At 41.3% G+C, this 18,024-nt stretch overlaps 1 protein-coding gene across 1 annotated transcript in view; it reads right to left on the bottom strand.

Moving 5' to 3' along the window:
• megf10 (multiple EGF-like-domains 10) overlaps nucleotides 1-14,762 on the bottom strand; it is a 45,101-nt gene extending 30,339 nt beyond the window's left edge. The window contains exons 1-5 of the mRNA XM_068574870.1: nucleotides 14,643-14,762; nucleotides 12,677-12,812; nucleotides 9,127-9,228; nucleotides 7,831-7,931; nucleotides 4,689-4,781 (exon numbers count right to left, since the gene is read on the bottom strand). Coding sequence (XP_068430971.1) covers nucleotides 4,689-4,781; nucleotides 7,831-7,931; nucleotides 9,127-9,228; nucleotides 12,677-12,795 — 415 coding nt within the window. The 5' untranslated portion in view covers nucleotides 12,796-12,812; nucleotides 14,643-14,762. The remainder of the gene's footprint in view (nucleotides 1-4,688; nucleotides 4,782-7,830; nucleotides 7,932-9,126; nucleotides 9,229-12,676; nucleotides 12,813-14,642) is intronic.
• Between the last annotated feature and the right edge of the window lie 3,262 nt (nucleotides 14,763-18,024).

The raw sequence follows: 18,024 nt of genomic DNA, 5'->3' as shown, positions 1-18,024 counted from the left end.
ATTATAGTAAGATGGAGATGTGTATCCTCAAAGGAGAACCAGTTTACATATCAGGATCAGTTTGTTTGTCATGGTCAGACATGACAAATGCCTCCTGTGGCTCTGCAGGAGCATTGTTTAACCCTGGAAATAACCCTGACAATGTCATCAAGCTGACCACTTTCAGCGAATAAAGCACATATATTGGAGAAGATTTGTGAAACTTTGATGGACTCGTGTTGAATAAAGTCACATAAAAACTATGATGTGACGACCGATATCAGGTCACAAGACGTGCCAAAGTGAAGGACTGTGGGTAAAACACAGAAAACAGAGAATCTTAAACACAGACGCTATACGCTATAGGGTCCGTGTTGTTTTCTTGTTCGCTATATTCTCCCAGCTGAACTTGAAGCCTCCTGAGCGGCTTGTGTTGTTATCATGTGACTAAATCACAAGCTCCAGCGCCCCAGGTCACTTCCTACCACACAATTTTCTCCTCGTATTATTCCTGCTTCTCCTTAAACACAGACTCCCCCCATTTCCCGTTCTTCGCCCCCAAATTGATCCTCAGACATATTGTTGGGGCCCGCTGACCTGTAAAACACAGCCAATGCATCCAAGTCTTTGGTGGCTCTTGAGGAAATTAAAACATGTTACTGGAGGGGATTGTGAATAAAGAGAGGCTGAAAAAAAGAGATTGACCCAATAAAAGTACATTTGCTGCTTTTCAAAGAAACACCCAGACAGCTTTCCTCTTAATGCAACATTACAAGTAAAACATGGATCAAAGCAATGCCCCGTGACTGTACATATGGATATGTTTCCACCTCAAGAAGCGAACAATTGGAAACATTCATAATAGTGAATATTTAGAAGTTCAGTGCCAATGACTGACTGAGATCATCCCCCACAGGACCCGAGCAACACTTCAGCCAGCAGGAGGATCAGCAGCTTCTCACACCGTGATAGTGACAGAGACGGTCTGATTGATCTGTGGACTCATGGGCGGATTTATTGTCCCAGAGTAAGATACCAGTGGTTACTGGGAAAGAAGAGATTAAGATTAAGAAGAAGAAAAAAACCAGGAAGCATGTATTAGTTAACATATGGGATGATCCGTTCTGTTTTGATGTAGACTAAGAAAATTGTCTGTTTGTAAATGGACTGTGCTTGTATCTCTCTTTTCTAGTCTTACGACCACTCAAAGCTCTTAAACGCTACATGTCATCATTCACCCATTCACACACTGAAGGGACGAGCTACCATGCAAGGTGCCGCCTGCCCATCAGGATTAATTACCATTCACACACCGGAGGCTCAGCGAGAGTATCTGGATTAAGGCAGATGACACTGTTGGAAGAAATTGTTGCTTCAATTTACTTCATCTGTAGAGCTGTAAAATTTGGCGAACATTGTTTTGGGAAACTCCATGTGGACAAAATACTTATGAATAACCCAGTTAACCCAGAGTTAACCCAGAGTTAATTAGGTCAAAAGGGACACAAGGTTCAAAGCTTAAGGACAATATGGAAACTCATCCACTGGTGGTTGAAACACTACCAAGGACAACAACAACAAGAACACAAAGATGGAATGCAGCAGCCATGACCTCATGGTTCCAAACCCGCCCCTTTTAAGCATCACATTTCTCAAGTCATATTTTCATAAAGTCCATATGAACAACAGACTTTTTTTTTTTTTACAGTGAGTGAGTGAGAGGCAGACAGACAGTCCGGGCCTAGCGGGGCCCAGGGGAACCCCGGGACCCAGACACAACAATAAGCCCCCTTTATTACAGGCTGAAACTGAAGCCAGCGGGGCCACACCCTGTGGGCTCCTCGTGCATATCGGTGTAGAGGCCTGCATGGACACACATTCACAGGCTCATAAGCAAAAGCAAAAATAACCTCCCACGCACACCAAATGGACACTGTCTGCAAGTTTCCAGTGATAACTTGATCAGCGTGGGAATATCTTCTCTGCTGAGGAAATGGCTGATAGGAATTCTCCAGAGTTCAGTATTATGCTTCCATGAAGAAAAGCAAATGTTCAACATCAAAGCAGTGGCAGAGGCTCCGTCTGATTTTAGACAGCATGGTCCATGCGTTACATGCTCTCATGGACTGGGCGGATACAAAGGTCTGGACCAAGACAAGCAGAGGCTGTATGTGGATTTCAGCCACTAGTACGAGTCACACTCCAACAACACTGGACCCAAAATGTCCTCCATGGCAGACGCCCACATCGTTCCAACTCAATGCTTTTCATTACACAAACCTCTGCCTACTCGCGTCTCCTCTCGTGACCCAGAAAACGTTCCCACTGTGGCTCCGTGTGACGTATGAATGCTGCATCTCCATGTTGCACACCTTTACATCTCAAAGAGTACCATGGCAAGAGCTGCTGTTCCAAAAGGAATATTTCCCCTCTGAAGATTTCTCAACATAGGAACACAATCCTGGAATCCTGGAAAATTAAACTTCAGCTATATTCTATAACTATATGAGTCACAAGAACTCGTGAGATTTAGCCACCATTGAAAGAAGCAATTGTATATCTTGGACGATTCCAATGCCACATTTTTTAAATTCTGTCTCATTACTTTAAAGGACAGAGGGTGTTGTGTTACTGTACAGATTGTAAAGCCTCTTGAAGTAAACATGTGATATTGGGCTGTATCAAAACATGTACTTGACTTATATATTTGTTCATAGAAACTACAGAACACTTCAAGTAAGGGAAAGATTGTGGTTATAGTTAATAAAAAGCAAACATTGATTGCAGTCTGGGATAAGCGGGGGGACTCCAAACTGCTGCATGTAAGTTGTGCTACAAATCCAAACAAACATTAGAGCATATGTAGTTTGAGAAGCAAAGGTCATGAAATACAGTAAAATAATTGGCCAATCTAATAGTATACATGTCACTTGGACTCTCATTTGAGGAAGCAGAAGTGAGCGTATATATTTATACTCTAGACAGGAAAGAAGGGGATAAATACAGAGGGGGCGTGGCCCTCGAGTCAAGCTCCAGCTCAAGCAAATTCTCCAACACTCACGGTGTCAAACTGTTGAACACATATTCAGGATAAAGTCCAATCACCAAAGACTTTGCACTATTCATTGTTATACCAACGTAATAAATGTATTGTTGAATTCAGAACAAGTCTCTCCTGATTGAACTACTTTTAATGCAAATGTATTCTGCTACGTGTGAGTTCCTTGTTAGATAGCTGGTTCACTGCCGCTTTGAATCAACATGTGCTGTGAGATTCTGCACACTAAACCTTCAGCTTGTTCTAATACCCAACTTAAGAAATGGAAATTAAGCCAAAGGAAGTTGAAAGTGTTCATTCAAAGCGGCAGTAACAGACAAAGCGTGAACCACGTTCAGGCAGCACCGGCTATCAAACAAGGAACTCACACATAGCAGAATACATGTGCATTAACACAGGTAGACCAATTAGGGAATACCCTTAAACTGACGTTGTTTATCATACAACATGAATAATGGCATATAAATTATACTTTGTGCACGGACTCAGATTGTGCCCGTACTGAGACCTGAACTCATTGCGAGCCAGGACACCTCAGCGTGATGGCTGATCGGACCCCAATGTGATCAGATCAGATCTTGGAGTCAAGAGAGTTGACATAAAATGCATCCCATCATGATTGAATGAAGAACGTAATAAATGACAAAATGACTAAAGTCCCTTGTAACTACAGGCTATTTGTTTAGGCTGAGGTTTACAAGCGACTTTATTTTAGGCGGTTAGAAGTCATTTTCGTCATTTGTGTCACTATAAACAGGCACAATTTTACGAGAGCAATTTCTTCGCAAGCTAAATTCCTGGAGGCAAGCCACTTGTAAGACTCTAGTTATTGGAATTGCAGTGTCCCCAGGGGATTTGGGCCTAACAAACTTAGCCCAAGTGTTAAAGATGGCTGAATGAGGTTGAGTGGATCCAATAAATATAACAGTGTTTCCACAAACACTCAGGCCATTCATAGAGAGAAGAGCTGACCATTGTTCCATCTTCGTTTACCTCATTTGACAGACTGACTGAGCTGCTAAACATGTCGCTGTGACAAACTGCTCATGAAATACTAGTTCTGAAATACTTTCATACCCATAATGCAATTCTGCTACAGAAATAAAGGAGCTTTAAAGGAGCTGGCCAAACGTGAAACATGGCAGCAGATGGGTGACAGCGACAGAGACTGTACAGGCATCATGGATCATGTGGACGCCTCAATGAAAGGCAGAACTGTTATTTAGCTAATGTGCAGCCGAATTGAACTGAAAAATGATCACAGCCTCAATCGAGTGCCTGTGGAGCTCGGCTAATCCACAGTGAAGGAAGATGATTCATAACAATCTGCCTTTAAAAATGTTGGTATTTTGTTAACGTATAGAAATAGTGGTGTAATGGTGGTCAGAGGGTTCGGAGCCATGCTCAGGGACCAGGGATAAAAACTACAGAAATCTGGCATCGTGTTTTAAGTTAGTTTTTCCAGCCTTGCGTGACTTCAACTGCTCATATATAAGCTTATATATAAGACTGTTGGTGCGATACAGTGCAGCAGTCAGTAAGACGACACCACAGTCTGTTTTTCCTCTTGTGAGTTCAGAGTGCTTTCACAGAAAACCAGTCACACACAAAGACATGGCTGCTCACAGACAGCAGCAGCTGGAGGACTTACCACTGGAGCAGTTGGAGCCCCCCCAGCCGGGCTCACACTGGCAGGTGTTGGGGGCCATGCAGCGGCCGTGGACACAGCTTGCCGCACAATGAGCTGACATAGAGGAGACAGGAACATACATCAGGACATTCACAAAGACTTTTCTATTTATATCAGCTTCAAGATTTAGTCATGTATAGGTACAATCATCACAGTTTACATTTGTAGAACTTCCCTGTACAGGCTTTAGAGTTCAGATGTCTTAAGATTGCATAGCTGAGACCGTAACTGAAGACTCCACTCGACTTCATCTAAAATAAGATTGGACCACTTTGTTTTGAAGCGTGTCCCTCAATGTATAATTAATCATTAGCTTCAGCGCTAAGCAATTTTAACTGGAAAGTACCCAGATTGTTTACAAAAGGGAAGTTTGATATGAACTGATTTTCAACCAGCTGTTATGTCCCCACATGCAAGTTTAGGTTTCTGTTGCAAGAAGACACTAATCCAAACAGTTCACCTCAAATGATGTCCAAGTTTAAATTAGAAAGGGTGTTGATTCAACAACCCGACTTTGATGTGATATATGATAAGTGTATAGAGATGTCAAAGGCCATCACAAGGGACACAACTCATCCAGGCCAACATCACTACTATTGGGTAAGTATTGTACCAATAATGCACCAATCATTGTAAAGACTAATGATTTTAATTATTTAAGGATTTCAATAGTTAATTATTGTATTCATGTGTACTTGTTTTTCCATAAACACTGTGACTGTAACTGTGATAGCATTACTGCATTACTGCATATTCTGTAGACAGTTAGTGTATATGTTGTTTTTCATTCTATAAAAAAAAAAGTCCTTCATCCCTTGATTCAAAAATGTTTGTGATGTGTTCTAAACTAATAATGTACGGTTATGTGGCGTTAATGTTGTCCGAAAAAAAACATCAACTTTTGCTTTCACACAGGACATGAACATCTGTCCCCTGAGTACAAGTCCTGTGTTTATTTGACTCATGCACAATACCTCCCTCGTGGATGTTCTCACACCATTCCTATGAGATTGTAATAATGATGCTTATGGGTTTTCATTTTAGTTATTTAAAAGCCTGTTGAGCCTCATACAGATGCCGTGTTACAGACAGAGTGCATTGTGGCTGCATATCGAGACGCAGAGGAATCGTCCCCACTCGTTGTTTGACACCCCGGGAGTGAGACCAGGACAACTAATGTTGACAATGGAAATGACTATGTTCACCAGCTAGTTAACAAAGAAGAAGAAGAAGAAGAAGAAGAAGAAGAACCCTGTGCCATCAGCAGACTTTTACAGCATTGTGTTGCTAAACCCGTTCATCCTTCATTACTAAAACGTCTCTATTTCGTTCACATTATATTTTTTCATTTTAATGTGTAGCAGGCTCGCAGACTCCAGCCAAAGAAAATGTACAAACTCATTCAACCCGACAAACAATTTGACTTCCTTTCCTATCTGACACTCATCTGTAAATGCCAAGCTATCTGGCAAATCCTCAGTGAGACTCTCAGAGCAGCATGTGATGTTTGATGATACAAGAGAGGCTTTTCACTCTAAAATAAGTTCCCTTCTAAACTCCCGGGGCACACATTTTCACAGCCCACATGAATCAAACTGTGGTCTCCACTTCCACTGAAGCGCACATCTTTTATCACCAATCACTTCAACCATCACAACAGCAGGCTGTGTGTTCGCATAATGATTTATTTTACTGTCGCTGCTGAACAACAGTTGTTGTTTTTGCCAATGGCCGCTGTGGTGCACACCTGTTACTGACTGTTGGCTACTAACAGGAGGCTGGGGGGAGGGTGCACGGTAAACCCAATGGAAAGTGAAGTCATTGTGGTGACAACACATGTAGATGACAAAAGTTCTGTTTTTCTGACTTATGGCAGACAGTCGTTCAAACCATGTTTCCCAGTTTTCTTAGCCTGCAGAGGCAACGTCTCCTGCAGTGTGCTAACTGTTAGAGCCATAGCATATGAATCACATATGTTCATATAAGTCATATCATGTTCAAACTCAAACCATACAGTTTTCCTTATTGGTCATGTCTTATATTACTTGACTCATTTATCTCAGGTTTTGCCTTTTGTTTTGCCAAAGGAACCACAGACATGATATGGACAGCCCATCAGCTGCATGAGAAATGTCTGGAACAACATTTACTGCGGTGCATGGCATTCATCAACCTTACAGCGGCTTTTGGCCCTGTGAAATGGGATGCCGTCTGGTGAGCCCTCTCCGAGATCGGACCCCATTGCAAGTGTCTCAAGATCTCGCCTCTCTTACACAAGGACAAACTTGTTGCTTAATCAGACAAGGACTTCTAGAGTGTCATGAATGCCTTCACCAGAGCTTGCCAGCACCCCAGATGTAGTCTTAGCATCAAGAAAACTCAGATTTTACACCAACCAGCAGCTGAGCAACCCTCCCAAGTCAGCTCCTTTTTTCGTGGACAACCACATCTTGGAGAAAGTGGATCACTTTGCCGACCTCAGCAGTCTTCTTTCCACAAGAGCTGTCATTGATGAGAAAAGCTGAGAAATAAAGTTTGAGAATCTGAACATCCAGACCAACCTCCTCATCTATCTCGAAGTAGTTTTGCCGTCCCTGCTGGACCACCGACAGCAGACATACGCATGCCAAATACAGCCTATACCGAAACCAATGCTCTGCAACAAGCTGAGGGAGGGTAACGCACCCACAGGGGACAGAAAAAACAGTTCAAAGACAACATCGCTTGAGAAGATGCTGCTTACAATGACGACTCTCAAGAGAAACCCATTGAGCAGGATGGTCTATGAAGGCTTAGCACAGCAAGAAAATGATCTCTACCATGCTGCAGGAGAAAAAAGGCTACGAAGAAAGAAGAGACCCACCACTAAAATGGCACCTCATTTTTATTTTTTTGTGAAATCGCGGGACAGAGGACATCATATTTGTGCAGATGGCAAGCCATTGTTTGGGCTCTGGCAAATAAATTGTGTTGCATTGAATGCCAACCACTCCCAATGCTCCTATTGCAGCAGATCTTTGGGCTCAAAGCCTCTACAGCCACCTGAGACAATCATGTCCGACTTTGAGTGATTCCAGATAATGATGATGATGAAGATACTCACGAGCACAGATCTCTCCATTCTCCAAGAAGCCTGGGCAGCACTGGGACTTTCTCCGGTACATGGTCTTCTCTCCCCTGCGATAGGCTGTCCGATAGCTCACCCTACACACAGACGGGTAGTTCGGTCACAAACAGAATTGCACACTCGGAAAAAGGAAAAGCTTCTAAAATGTGGAGTGTAAGAGGGAGCCTGGACTGTCTTTATATTGGATGGAATCTTTCAACTCTGTCCTGATGAAGACCCTTTGAGGCCAAAACCCATCTGTGCTAAATCATAATCGTGCATACTTAAGGGAAGGCTTTACTTTATTATATTATGTAACTAGAAAGTGAACTCGTCAGAGCGCAGACCTCTTCCAGGTGCGACTGCAACAACCATGCTGTGTTGTGTGATTGAATGAACACAACCCCCGAGTCACATGATCCTTCTGGTGGAGATAATAATCAATAGTAGCTCATTAACTTTTGAACTGGGCACTGTGTATCACCCTAATCCATCTAGTGGTTCATCACAGCTCATTTCACCTCAGTTTGGTAGAAGCAGCTGACACAGTGCCATCAGCTGACAGTCTCAACACAATCACAGCAGCTTGTTCTCGGGTTGTTCCATTGACCCAAAAGGTTCACCAGGACTTTTTTCAAGTTTGAGGAGTAAAAACATGTATAAATGTTGTGTTTGTTTTTGTATTTGTCTTTTATTCACAGCCACTTAATGCAATCCAATACAACAGCTCAGCCACACATCCAGTCTTTACGAATATAATGATGATCTCAGCAGCAATGGATAAGAAGGATCATAGATAGAGGGATGTGCTGTAAGAAAGCAACCGTGCTGTTCAACTACAATCACTGCAGCTGGAAGTGTTTGCGGTTTTCTAAGTTGACACGAACAGACTGCTCTAATTGCGTGGTCCACGGAGTTGCTGGTGCATACTGCAACAGCATCACCATGCCACGCTAACATATGATTGACAGGTGGGTGAAGTATTCTGCCCATGGGTCGCCGTGGCTCAGGAGGTAGAGCTGGTGGAGCTGTGCCACCGGTGTGTGAGCGGGAATGAGTATTAGTTTACACGACGAGCAGGCGACACTTTTATGTGTCAGTACATGAACGAGTGTGTAGATGGGAGAATGTTGGCATGAGGAGTAAAGAGCTTTGATTGGACGGTAGACAAGTCCAAGTAGCAGAGGTTAACGCATGTAAAAACAATCGGATGGTCTTTTAATTAACCACAACTCTCTCCCCACTCACACACACATTCTGGTCTGTATCCGGCCTCAGCGATGGAGTTCTCACCTGTGTCTGGTGCACTTAAACCAGTTGAGGATGTCGGTGCAGCTGGTGTAATAAATTTGATCAAAGGGATGGGCGTATGACTCCTGCACTGTCACCGAGTAACTGAAAACACAGGAAGAGAAACAAGAGAGATATCAGACAAAAGGAGCAGAATCAGAGAGAGAGAGAGAACGAGAGAGAGAGAGAGAGAAAGAGAGAGAGAGAGAGAGAGAGAGAGAGAGAGAGAGAGAGAGAGAGAGTGTATGTATGTGTGTGCGTGTGTGTGTGTGTGCGTGTGTGTGTGTGTGTGTGTGTGTGTGTGTGTGTGTGTGTGTGTGTGTGTGTGTGTGTGTGCGTGTGTGTAAAGGACCCCCCACCCCCCATGCTCTGTGTACCACTATTATAATGCCTTACAGTTGGGACGTTGACTAAAGCTACCTTATGACTGCCTCGTGACATCATTGGTGTTTCCACAGGCTCTTTGGAGCACATTTCACATACTGTATCACTTATGGCTGCAGTTAAAGGGACACTACACCAACATTCCAAATTCATACATGATAATTCTAATATGATCTCCAAAAATATGAAAAACTGTCTTCGACGTCTAAAAGCCGGAGTGCTAAAACGAGTGTGATCATTAAGTATGAAGTGCTCTATTGACAATGAATTGGGGACGATGTTCCAGATGATACTGAGCGGCCCCACGGAAATGTTCTGATAATATATGATACATTTTGTGTTTCATAATTGAGCACACTACAGCAGTATTCTGGGTATTAAAAAAAATGAATCACAAAATCAGTGTCTCATTCATTGTCTGTGGAGCAGCTCCAGACTTTGTACTAAAGGGCATCACAAGTTTACAGACTTATGTCTCTCGTATCAAGCTTTGAGGTAAATGTTCACTTGGAGGGATTAAGCTTCTTAGGCATTGGGCATAACATATAGGAATTTTATTCATTTAAGCATGGTTAAAATAATCAGGATTATTTTCAATATCCATCTGGGTTTTTATTGTTAGTTATACTTTTGTCATTTATTATTAAATTGGCTTCACATAGACTATTTAGCTTGGCCAAAAATAAGCATTATATTTGGTTTAAATGATATGAAACACAAGGCAGTAAATCCTTACATTGGATGAAAGGCATACTGTAGACTAACTGTCAGGTATCTTGATTAAGTACATTATAAATAATTTAAGAGACAAATCCATTCAGTATCAGTAGAACTCTGCCTTTTCACAATCAGATGCTGTGAAAATATTTCTATCTAATGATTTCTGACCCAAAGGCACCTAGTTTACAGATTAAGAAAAGAGAACAGTAGCAAAACCTCACATTGGTGAAATGAAATCAGATAATGTTTGACATTTGTGCATGAAAAATGACTTAAACTATCGATTATAAACAAGGTCACAGATACATTTTCTGTGTGTCAATTAATGGTTTCAGCCCTAAGTAAAACATCTCTGACAAACAAGTTCAAAAAGCAAACATTCTTGCCAAAAAAGATCAAAGAATACTGCAAATTCGATCCGTCACCACCATATTATATTTAAAAAAATCTTTAGTTCAAAACTACTGTTACAAGGCCGGTCAAAGCAAATCAAGCCTGACGGCAATAAATACTCCCGAATCCTTTTCCTCTGACTTTGTTTTCTTCTCCGGTAGAGATCCGTCAAGCTTCTGCTCAAATCCAAGCAAACCATTTAAATGAAATTAAGCATCTCTGACACCTGAACTGTAGGTTGAAGACTAGTTTAGTTTGATGTTAAGTGTGTATTTTATACATTTATTAAAGCTCATTGCAATAAATCATTTCAATCTTTTTTTTACTCAAGACTTTTGTAACATGGTTATCTAATAACACCAGCAAAGAACCTTTAAAGCTGCATTGGATTTCTTTGATTATGATATTACTGTATTATTATATGATATGGTTAAGTTCTTAAACAATAGGAATTCTCAAATGACTGATGTTTTGAAAAAGGCACAGGATATTGAGTTTACTATGTGTCACAATTTACCCAAAACTTCCTAAGAAGCCCTTAGTGGAAGTGAGACGCTCTTATGAAGCTTCATTGTCATCAGCCTGTGTGTCTCGTCACTGTCGTGTCTTCAGTGCCGTCAGTCTCCAGACACAGAAGAAGGCTCTGGCTGTATGTGCAGCTGTTTCCTCACATTACTCAGGGAAAGGCAATATAGCTGGGAAATCTGCCCACCACTTTCTTCTTTTACATCTCACTGAGCGGATTTACAAGCTTTATTTTAATTCAAAAATCAGCCAAAAGCTTTATTTAATTAACCTACTCAACACTTTTTTTAAAACTTGAACAATACTTTAAAAAGCTTGCAAACGAGATTATTAATATTCTGTTCCGCCTTCCAGCTATATGTGGTTCTGCGTAATACAACACCAGACTGCACAATATGCAGATTTGTTTGATTTGGTGATTTTTCCAGGATATTTCGAGTACTACTAATGGACTATGTAGTTAAATTGATCTTTTTGCATTGTGTTTATTGTTGTTATTTCCTAATTTGTTGTGCTGCAGCCTACATACAAGACAAATAATTTGTATACCAATTATAAATTACATTGATCAAAGATTTGTGTTAATAGTGATGTGATACAATACGGGTTGGGCAAGTTAACGCGTTAATATCGCGTTACCTTTTCAATCGATTAACGGCGTTAATTATTTGATCATGCGTTAACTTAAAGGCGATTAATTTTGGTCCGCCCTCGCGCTTCCGTAGTCTCACCGGACTTGCCGACTTCAGCCAGACGTGAAAGCACATATTGTTCTGTCGTTTCTGTCCTAAACGAGCACCTCGTGAGCGAGTCGCTCGCCTCAGCGCTCAGTCTACAGGCGGGCACGCGCTGTAGCTCCGTGTCCAGATTGAACATTAATCGCGCATGCGCACAGCCGCCGCTGATACCTGTCAGCTGTTCTTCACATCTCCACCTCATTCAACCAGATGTCAGTGCACTTGTTCAAGACAACACAGACTGGACTTTTCTCACTGAGAAAGAAAAACTGAACGGAAAACATGAAAAGCACTTATTGCTTTTGTATAAAGTGAATCAATGGCTGGTCTTTAACATCTTTAAGGTAAGAAACAAACTGAACATGGACCAAAGGAGTGGTTTGTCCCTCACAGGGACCCTTACTACTGAACAGTACCTGTTCAGAAAAAAATAAAAAATATTTATAAACTATATTAGCATGTATGTTAACTTGTTGTTGCGCCAGAGTGCTGTCATATTGTTCTGGTAACATTACTTCAAAATAAAAGCTGCAATACACTAGTTTTTACTTCATTATTGAATTCGGCGCATAATAATGTGATTAATTGCAGAAAAATCATGCAATTAATCAGTTCATTTTTTTCAACTTTGCCCAGCCCGAGATACAATACAAAAAAGGGTATTTATTTAAAAAATGTACCAAGGCATCCCTGTAACTCATACGCTGCTGTCTGTAGAGGGTGTAGGACGGATGTGAAGCACCAACGTGTATCACACCTGGAGGTTAAATGTGATATGCAGCATTGTGACTGACCTCTCCCAGTGGCTGCAGACATTGGGATCCTCCAGGTTGAGGGAGGAAGTGATGCAAGGCAGGAAACAGAAGGCCACAGCCAATATGACCGTCCTGTGGTGACGCAGTAACATGGCCATCTCAGTCAGAGCTGCACCTTCAGATAGGGAAGGATGAGAAAAAGACACATGTTAGCTATCACTATACATTCAAAGTAGGAGTTGAAAGGTATAATATAAATGAATTTACCTCAAAAAACAATGTATGAACTCATACAAAAAGAATCCCTCTCAATCATCAGTGCCCCTGAGAGGTGTGTGCTGGTATCTAAAGGGGCCCTGCCCTCTGCCTGTATTTTGTCTTTCATGTGTATGTTGCTGTGTTCGGGCCATTGGCAAAGCACCTGAGGCCCCACTTGAGGATGTGAGCTCCAGCCACTAACAATGTGCAGGGTGTGCAGTTCATGTCTTCTCTGCTCTGTGGAGAGTCAGATTGGCACACATACGAGCACAGCAGGCAGGATGAAATGTGTCCTTTGGCTGCATTTATTGAAAATCCGGCAACGCTGCACCTTCGCAGGGTTGTATGGCGATGGGGTTGTGTTTATCTGGCCAAATTTTAATGCAGCAACCTACAAATGCAACACATTGTACCAAGGGCACCAATAGGCAGCTTCACTATCCTGATGCGTTGTAAATCACATCTCGTGATGCTAGTCGACCAAATGCTACTTGGCCAATCACATATGTGTGTGTTCCGATTAGCTTCCTGACTTGAGTGAGATTTATGCGCATAGAGAGATAGAGAGAGCAGTATAGAAGGAGAATAATACACCAGAGAAGTTATTTTACATGGCGTTCCCCCAAAAAACAGAAATGTGGACAGCAAGACCAAACCTTTCACCATGAATGGATTGACTCTTATATCTTTATTCTATCTATGAGCAGTTTTAGCCACTTTGTCTCATATGTTCAGAGGCCGGGACAAATAATAAAAGCATTAATATGAAGCGCCACCGCAAGACAAAGCACAACTCTTTAGAGGAAACACGCTCACTCACAGCCAAAATGAAATGAATTCACTGTGCAGTAAGGATGCTAACGGAGAGGGAATAGAGCAGAAACCAGGGGTTTTAATACCCAAAGACGACACACAAATGTATCTTATTAATTATTAGTTGAGAATAATATAATATCGTGACTTCTTGTGGTCACGCATGAATGACCTGCATTTAAAGCTGCAGGACAAATCAGTTCATAGTTTTTCTAAAAATGACATACTTTATTTTAAAATGTACATTTTTCAAAAACTTTCTGTAATTTAATCCTAAATGCATCCCGTATTTTACTTGAAACAAAAGAACATATATTTAATTTTAGAATTTTTATTATTTTTATTGAATCAAATTTAATTTGAAAACTGATGGTAAATATTGTTGAGATATTATTCAACATATAGTAATATAAAATGACAGTCAATTGTTGACTACCTACAGACCGAAATGCTACTGCTAGGCTATTTCAATACACACAGGACTGAACCATCACACAAGTTAGACATTTTGTCCTGTTCCAGACCTTTGCATGAGGAAATCTTTTCTAAATGGACCTTGTTGAAATGAAATTGAATGCCACGGCCCTGCATTATACTTTTTTTCGGGTAGCAAAAGAAATCAAACTTTAGACATGAGCTTTTGCCACACTGCCCCCTACAGTTTAGGAGAATTTTGGTTTGCAGCAAGGAGAAACAGAGGCCGTGTCTACTACCGAACACTTTACGAAGTATACTGCGATACAGTGCACTATAACACAGCACTAACATATGTAGTGCACTGTGTCGCTGATAAGCGCTGTATCAAATGGAACACTTACGTTAACGGACGCAAATCTGTTCGCGGCACCCGCGAAAATTAAGCCGGAAGTGACGTCCGCAAATCTGCTCGCCGTACCCGCGAAACTAAAACTGACAAAATTAACGCACTTCTTACCCTAGTTTTGTCCCTTGTGTTCCCCTTTCTCCAACCCATGTGGAAACTGTGACACCTCCACAATCGCGGCAGGAGGATATAAATAAATTAATAAAAAGCTGGCGAAATGGCTCCTCCTCTTCCTCTACGTAGCCAAGATGGCGCCCGTTCAGTGCGAGTAGTGTACATCGTTTTACACTACATTTTCTGACTGTTTGCAGTGCGCCATCCGGGTACTTTCAGTGCACTGAATTCTGCTGGTTTTGTCAGTTTGGCGCACTAATCACTGAATGTCAGTGTTCGAAGTGCGCAAGTGCGCCGTAGTAGACACGGCCAGAGTATAAACGTGCTGGATGTTTCCTGGTCAAGATTCTGTGTCATGTATAAAGTCAAGTCCAAGTAGTCATCAGTTGTCAATATTAAAGTCAAAGTATTTTTGATTCTGTGTATCTATCTAACGTAAATCTGACACCATTCCAAACCTCTGGTGTGTATGTGTGGGAGGATATTTGCAGGATTGTACATGTTGGATTGAATTTATCTGCTGGTTGAATTTGACACAAGCTGAAAATGAGGGACCTTTTTGATTTTGTGATGATTTAATAATTCATCACTGAAGTCTTTTTTTGGCTTTTGTTTGTACAGTCTGATCCAAATTCTAGGAGACCTACAATTTGCAGTTGTTTTCCCACTAAACACATCAGTCAAACACTATTCCAATGGCACCCTAACATTTACAAAGTGGTGCCTTCAGTCTTACGACATAAACTGATCTGGGTCATATAATCAATAGTATTCAACACAGCGCCATCTTCACTGGCTGTTGAGGGACCGCAAACATGAAGGTACTCAGTTCTCTTTTACACAGCTGTGGTTCTTTGTTTACCACAATGACAGAATTCCAGCAACCAATTGGGGGCTCCACAGCGCTCGGGTGTTATTTAGGTATTTCAAAGCTTCTTATAATAAGTAAGAACTGCATGAGGCACAGACAGCTTCTGTCCAAGGGGCAAAGCTTCTGTGTGTTTACAAACTGCAACCAACAAATGCAACATATTATACCAGCAAAGTGGTAAAATTTAGCTAAAAAAAACATGAAAATATGTAAATTATATGTTTGTTATTGAGGTATTTCAAAGCTTCTATAATGGTACGTAAGACCTGGGCGCTATTTTTTGTACGTGGTTCAACAAAGTCAATCAAATGTCCTATTTTCCATCTTAAATTACTGAGATGATTGACATCAGGCTTACTTGGTTTTTCAAAGGTTAACCCGCTCACAAACGGTCTTGTTAATTCTAACCAGACGTCAGTCCTCAGGATAACTGTGCGTGCACGCTCCTCTTAAGAAGGGAGAAAAGTCAAACGCCAAAATCAAGATGTTCTCTTCCTACAATGGCAAATAAGATCAGCGAAAGAACGTCTCTTTTACTTTGCTGAACCACGTACAAACAATAGGGCCCTGCTCTGGATCAGGTTAAGGGATTTGGATGTGTCGCAATGGTGATTTTTCTAAACTTGCGTAAAAAAAAATGAAAAGCCTGACATGCGTCAATTTATCCTCAAAATAATCAGCTAACTCAGTAACCCAGGTACGTACGAAAAACAGGGCTCTGTATGAGGCACAAAGAGTTTCTCTCTGAGGAGCAAAGCGTTGACAGTTTGATACAAATTCAGTTTTAATTTACAAGAATCCTAATGCCGTTGAATTCACAAAACACATATATTTTTGTATTCAATTATTTAAAAAAAAACACAATACAATTGTACAGCTGCATTCCATCAAATGGAAATATTCTACATGTTTGCATTGCATCATTTTATACACATTTACGCAGATAGACATTTTAACCAGAAACCTCCGAATTAGTTTTGTACAAGGGCCATAGCCAGGATTTACGAGTCCCCCCAACATACTCACAGCGGATTATTAAATTGATTATTACCCCCCACTAGGGAGGTTAGCTTTATGGTTGTGTTTGCTGGTTTGTCTGTCTGTTTGTCAGCAGGATTAAAGAGCAGACATTTAGTGGAAGGGTGTAGCATGGGTCAAGGAAGAACATGTGACACTGAGAAGTTATGAATCACAGGGCGGGTTATTTTTTACTTTCATTAACACCGTGAGATTTGACATTCGACCTTAGTGGAGATCCATACTCTTAGTGCTCATCTGGTAATATTTGGCATCTAGGCTCTGAACTTGTCAACCCCAACACGAAACAGCAACCTCAGCACAGCCGGCAGAAGAGAACATTACCTCCGGCACAACATAGAGGAGCAGGGCCTCGAGCCTACTGCTGGATGTAAATTCCCCATCAATACTTAACTTAGTTTGTTGTGTTGGGTTTTTATTTAGCACATGAACCCTCTTTCACTCTGCAGCATGGACACATAGACATTGAATCATACTTTATTAGCTGATTAAATTGGCTTTCATAGCTATTTTATGACGTAAACAATTACTTTGTTTTCTCAAGTTTTCATAAAATAATAGAGGATGAAGGGAGCCCAAGTTATCAACCGTCTGTGACACATTGTTCTCACGCCACACCATTGTTAAGCTGAGAGCATTTTGCCTGGACCTTCTAACGGCACAACAGGCCCCAGGGATCCAATATCTAGTATTTAGTGTACAAAAATGGGTCAGATTTGATCTCTTGTCTAAATTCACAATCACCCTGAGACTGTAATCACTGGCAGTGTTGCTGTGAGTAGAACGAAGTGTGACTGATCAACATCTCAGGGCGAAAGTGTATTCAAGGAGCAGGAGGACACAGAAAACCCAATCCCTTTGTGTGTGTGTCCTGCACCCCAGCCCCCGTGTGTTTCTCACAGCCATTCAGCAGAGCAAAACATCCGGAGCATCAGTAGTCCGGTCACACCCCCTGTGTGGACTTCATCTGAGAGACAGAAGATAAGCCCAAGAAAGAAGTGAACTAACCAAAACCGGCACTGATGATTACCTCACACATTCCAGTGTGTTCATTATCACGTTAGAAAGCCTATTTGTGATCTGCAAATGCCTCAGTGTTGTTTGTCAAAGTAACCTGTTACTGTGCATGCCGGCTCACTGTAACAGCTCACTGAGACACTTTATGCAAGAGAATTTTTTAAAAATTAGCCGCATTTCCTGGTTTGGAGTAAATACAATCAATACAGCGTCAGTGTAGTTTGGTCAGATGTTGGCACTATCGGCTATGAATGTCTGTTCTATCAGTACACAATGTCTGTTCTACCAGTACACTGTCTGTTCTATCAGTACACATTGACTGTTTTATCAGTACACAATGTCTGTTCCCCGAGTACACAATGTATGTCATAACAGTACATCATATATGTGATACCAGTACATCATGTGTGTTATACCAGTACATCATGTATGCCATACTAGTACATCATGTAT

The sequence above is a fragment of the Clinocottus analis genome, unplaced genomic scaffold (assembly GCF_023055335.1).
Source record: "Clinocottus analis isolate CAN_PGR_092001 unplaced genomic scaffold, fCliAna1.0.p SCAF_13, whole genome shotgun sequence".
Classification (NCBI taxonomy): domain Eukaryota; kingdom Metazoa; phylum Chordata; class Actinopteri; order Perciformes; family Cottidae; genus Clinocottus; species Clinocottus analis.
The sequence above is the reverse complement of the archived record's forward strand: the minus strand, read 5'-3'. Positions and strand labels throughout refer to the sequence as shown.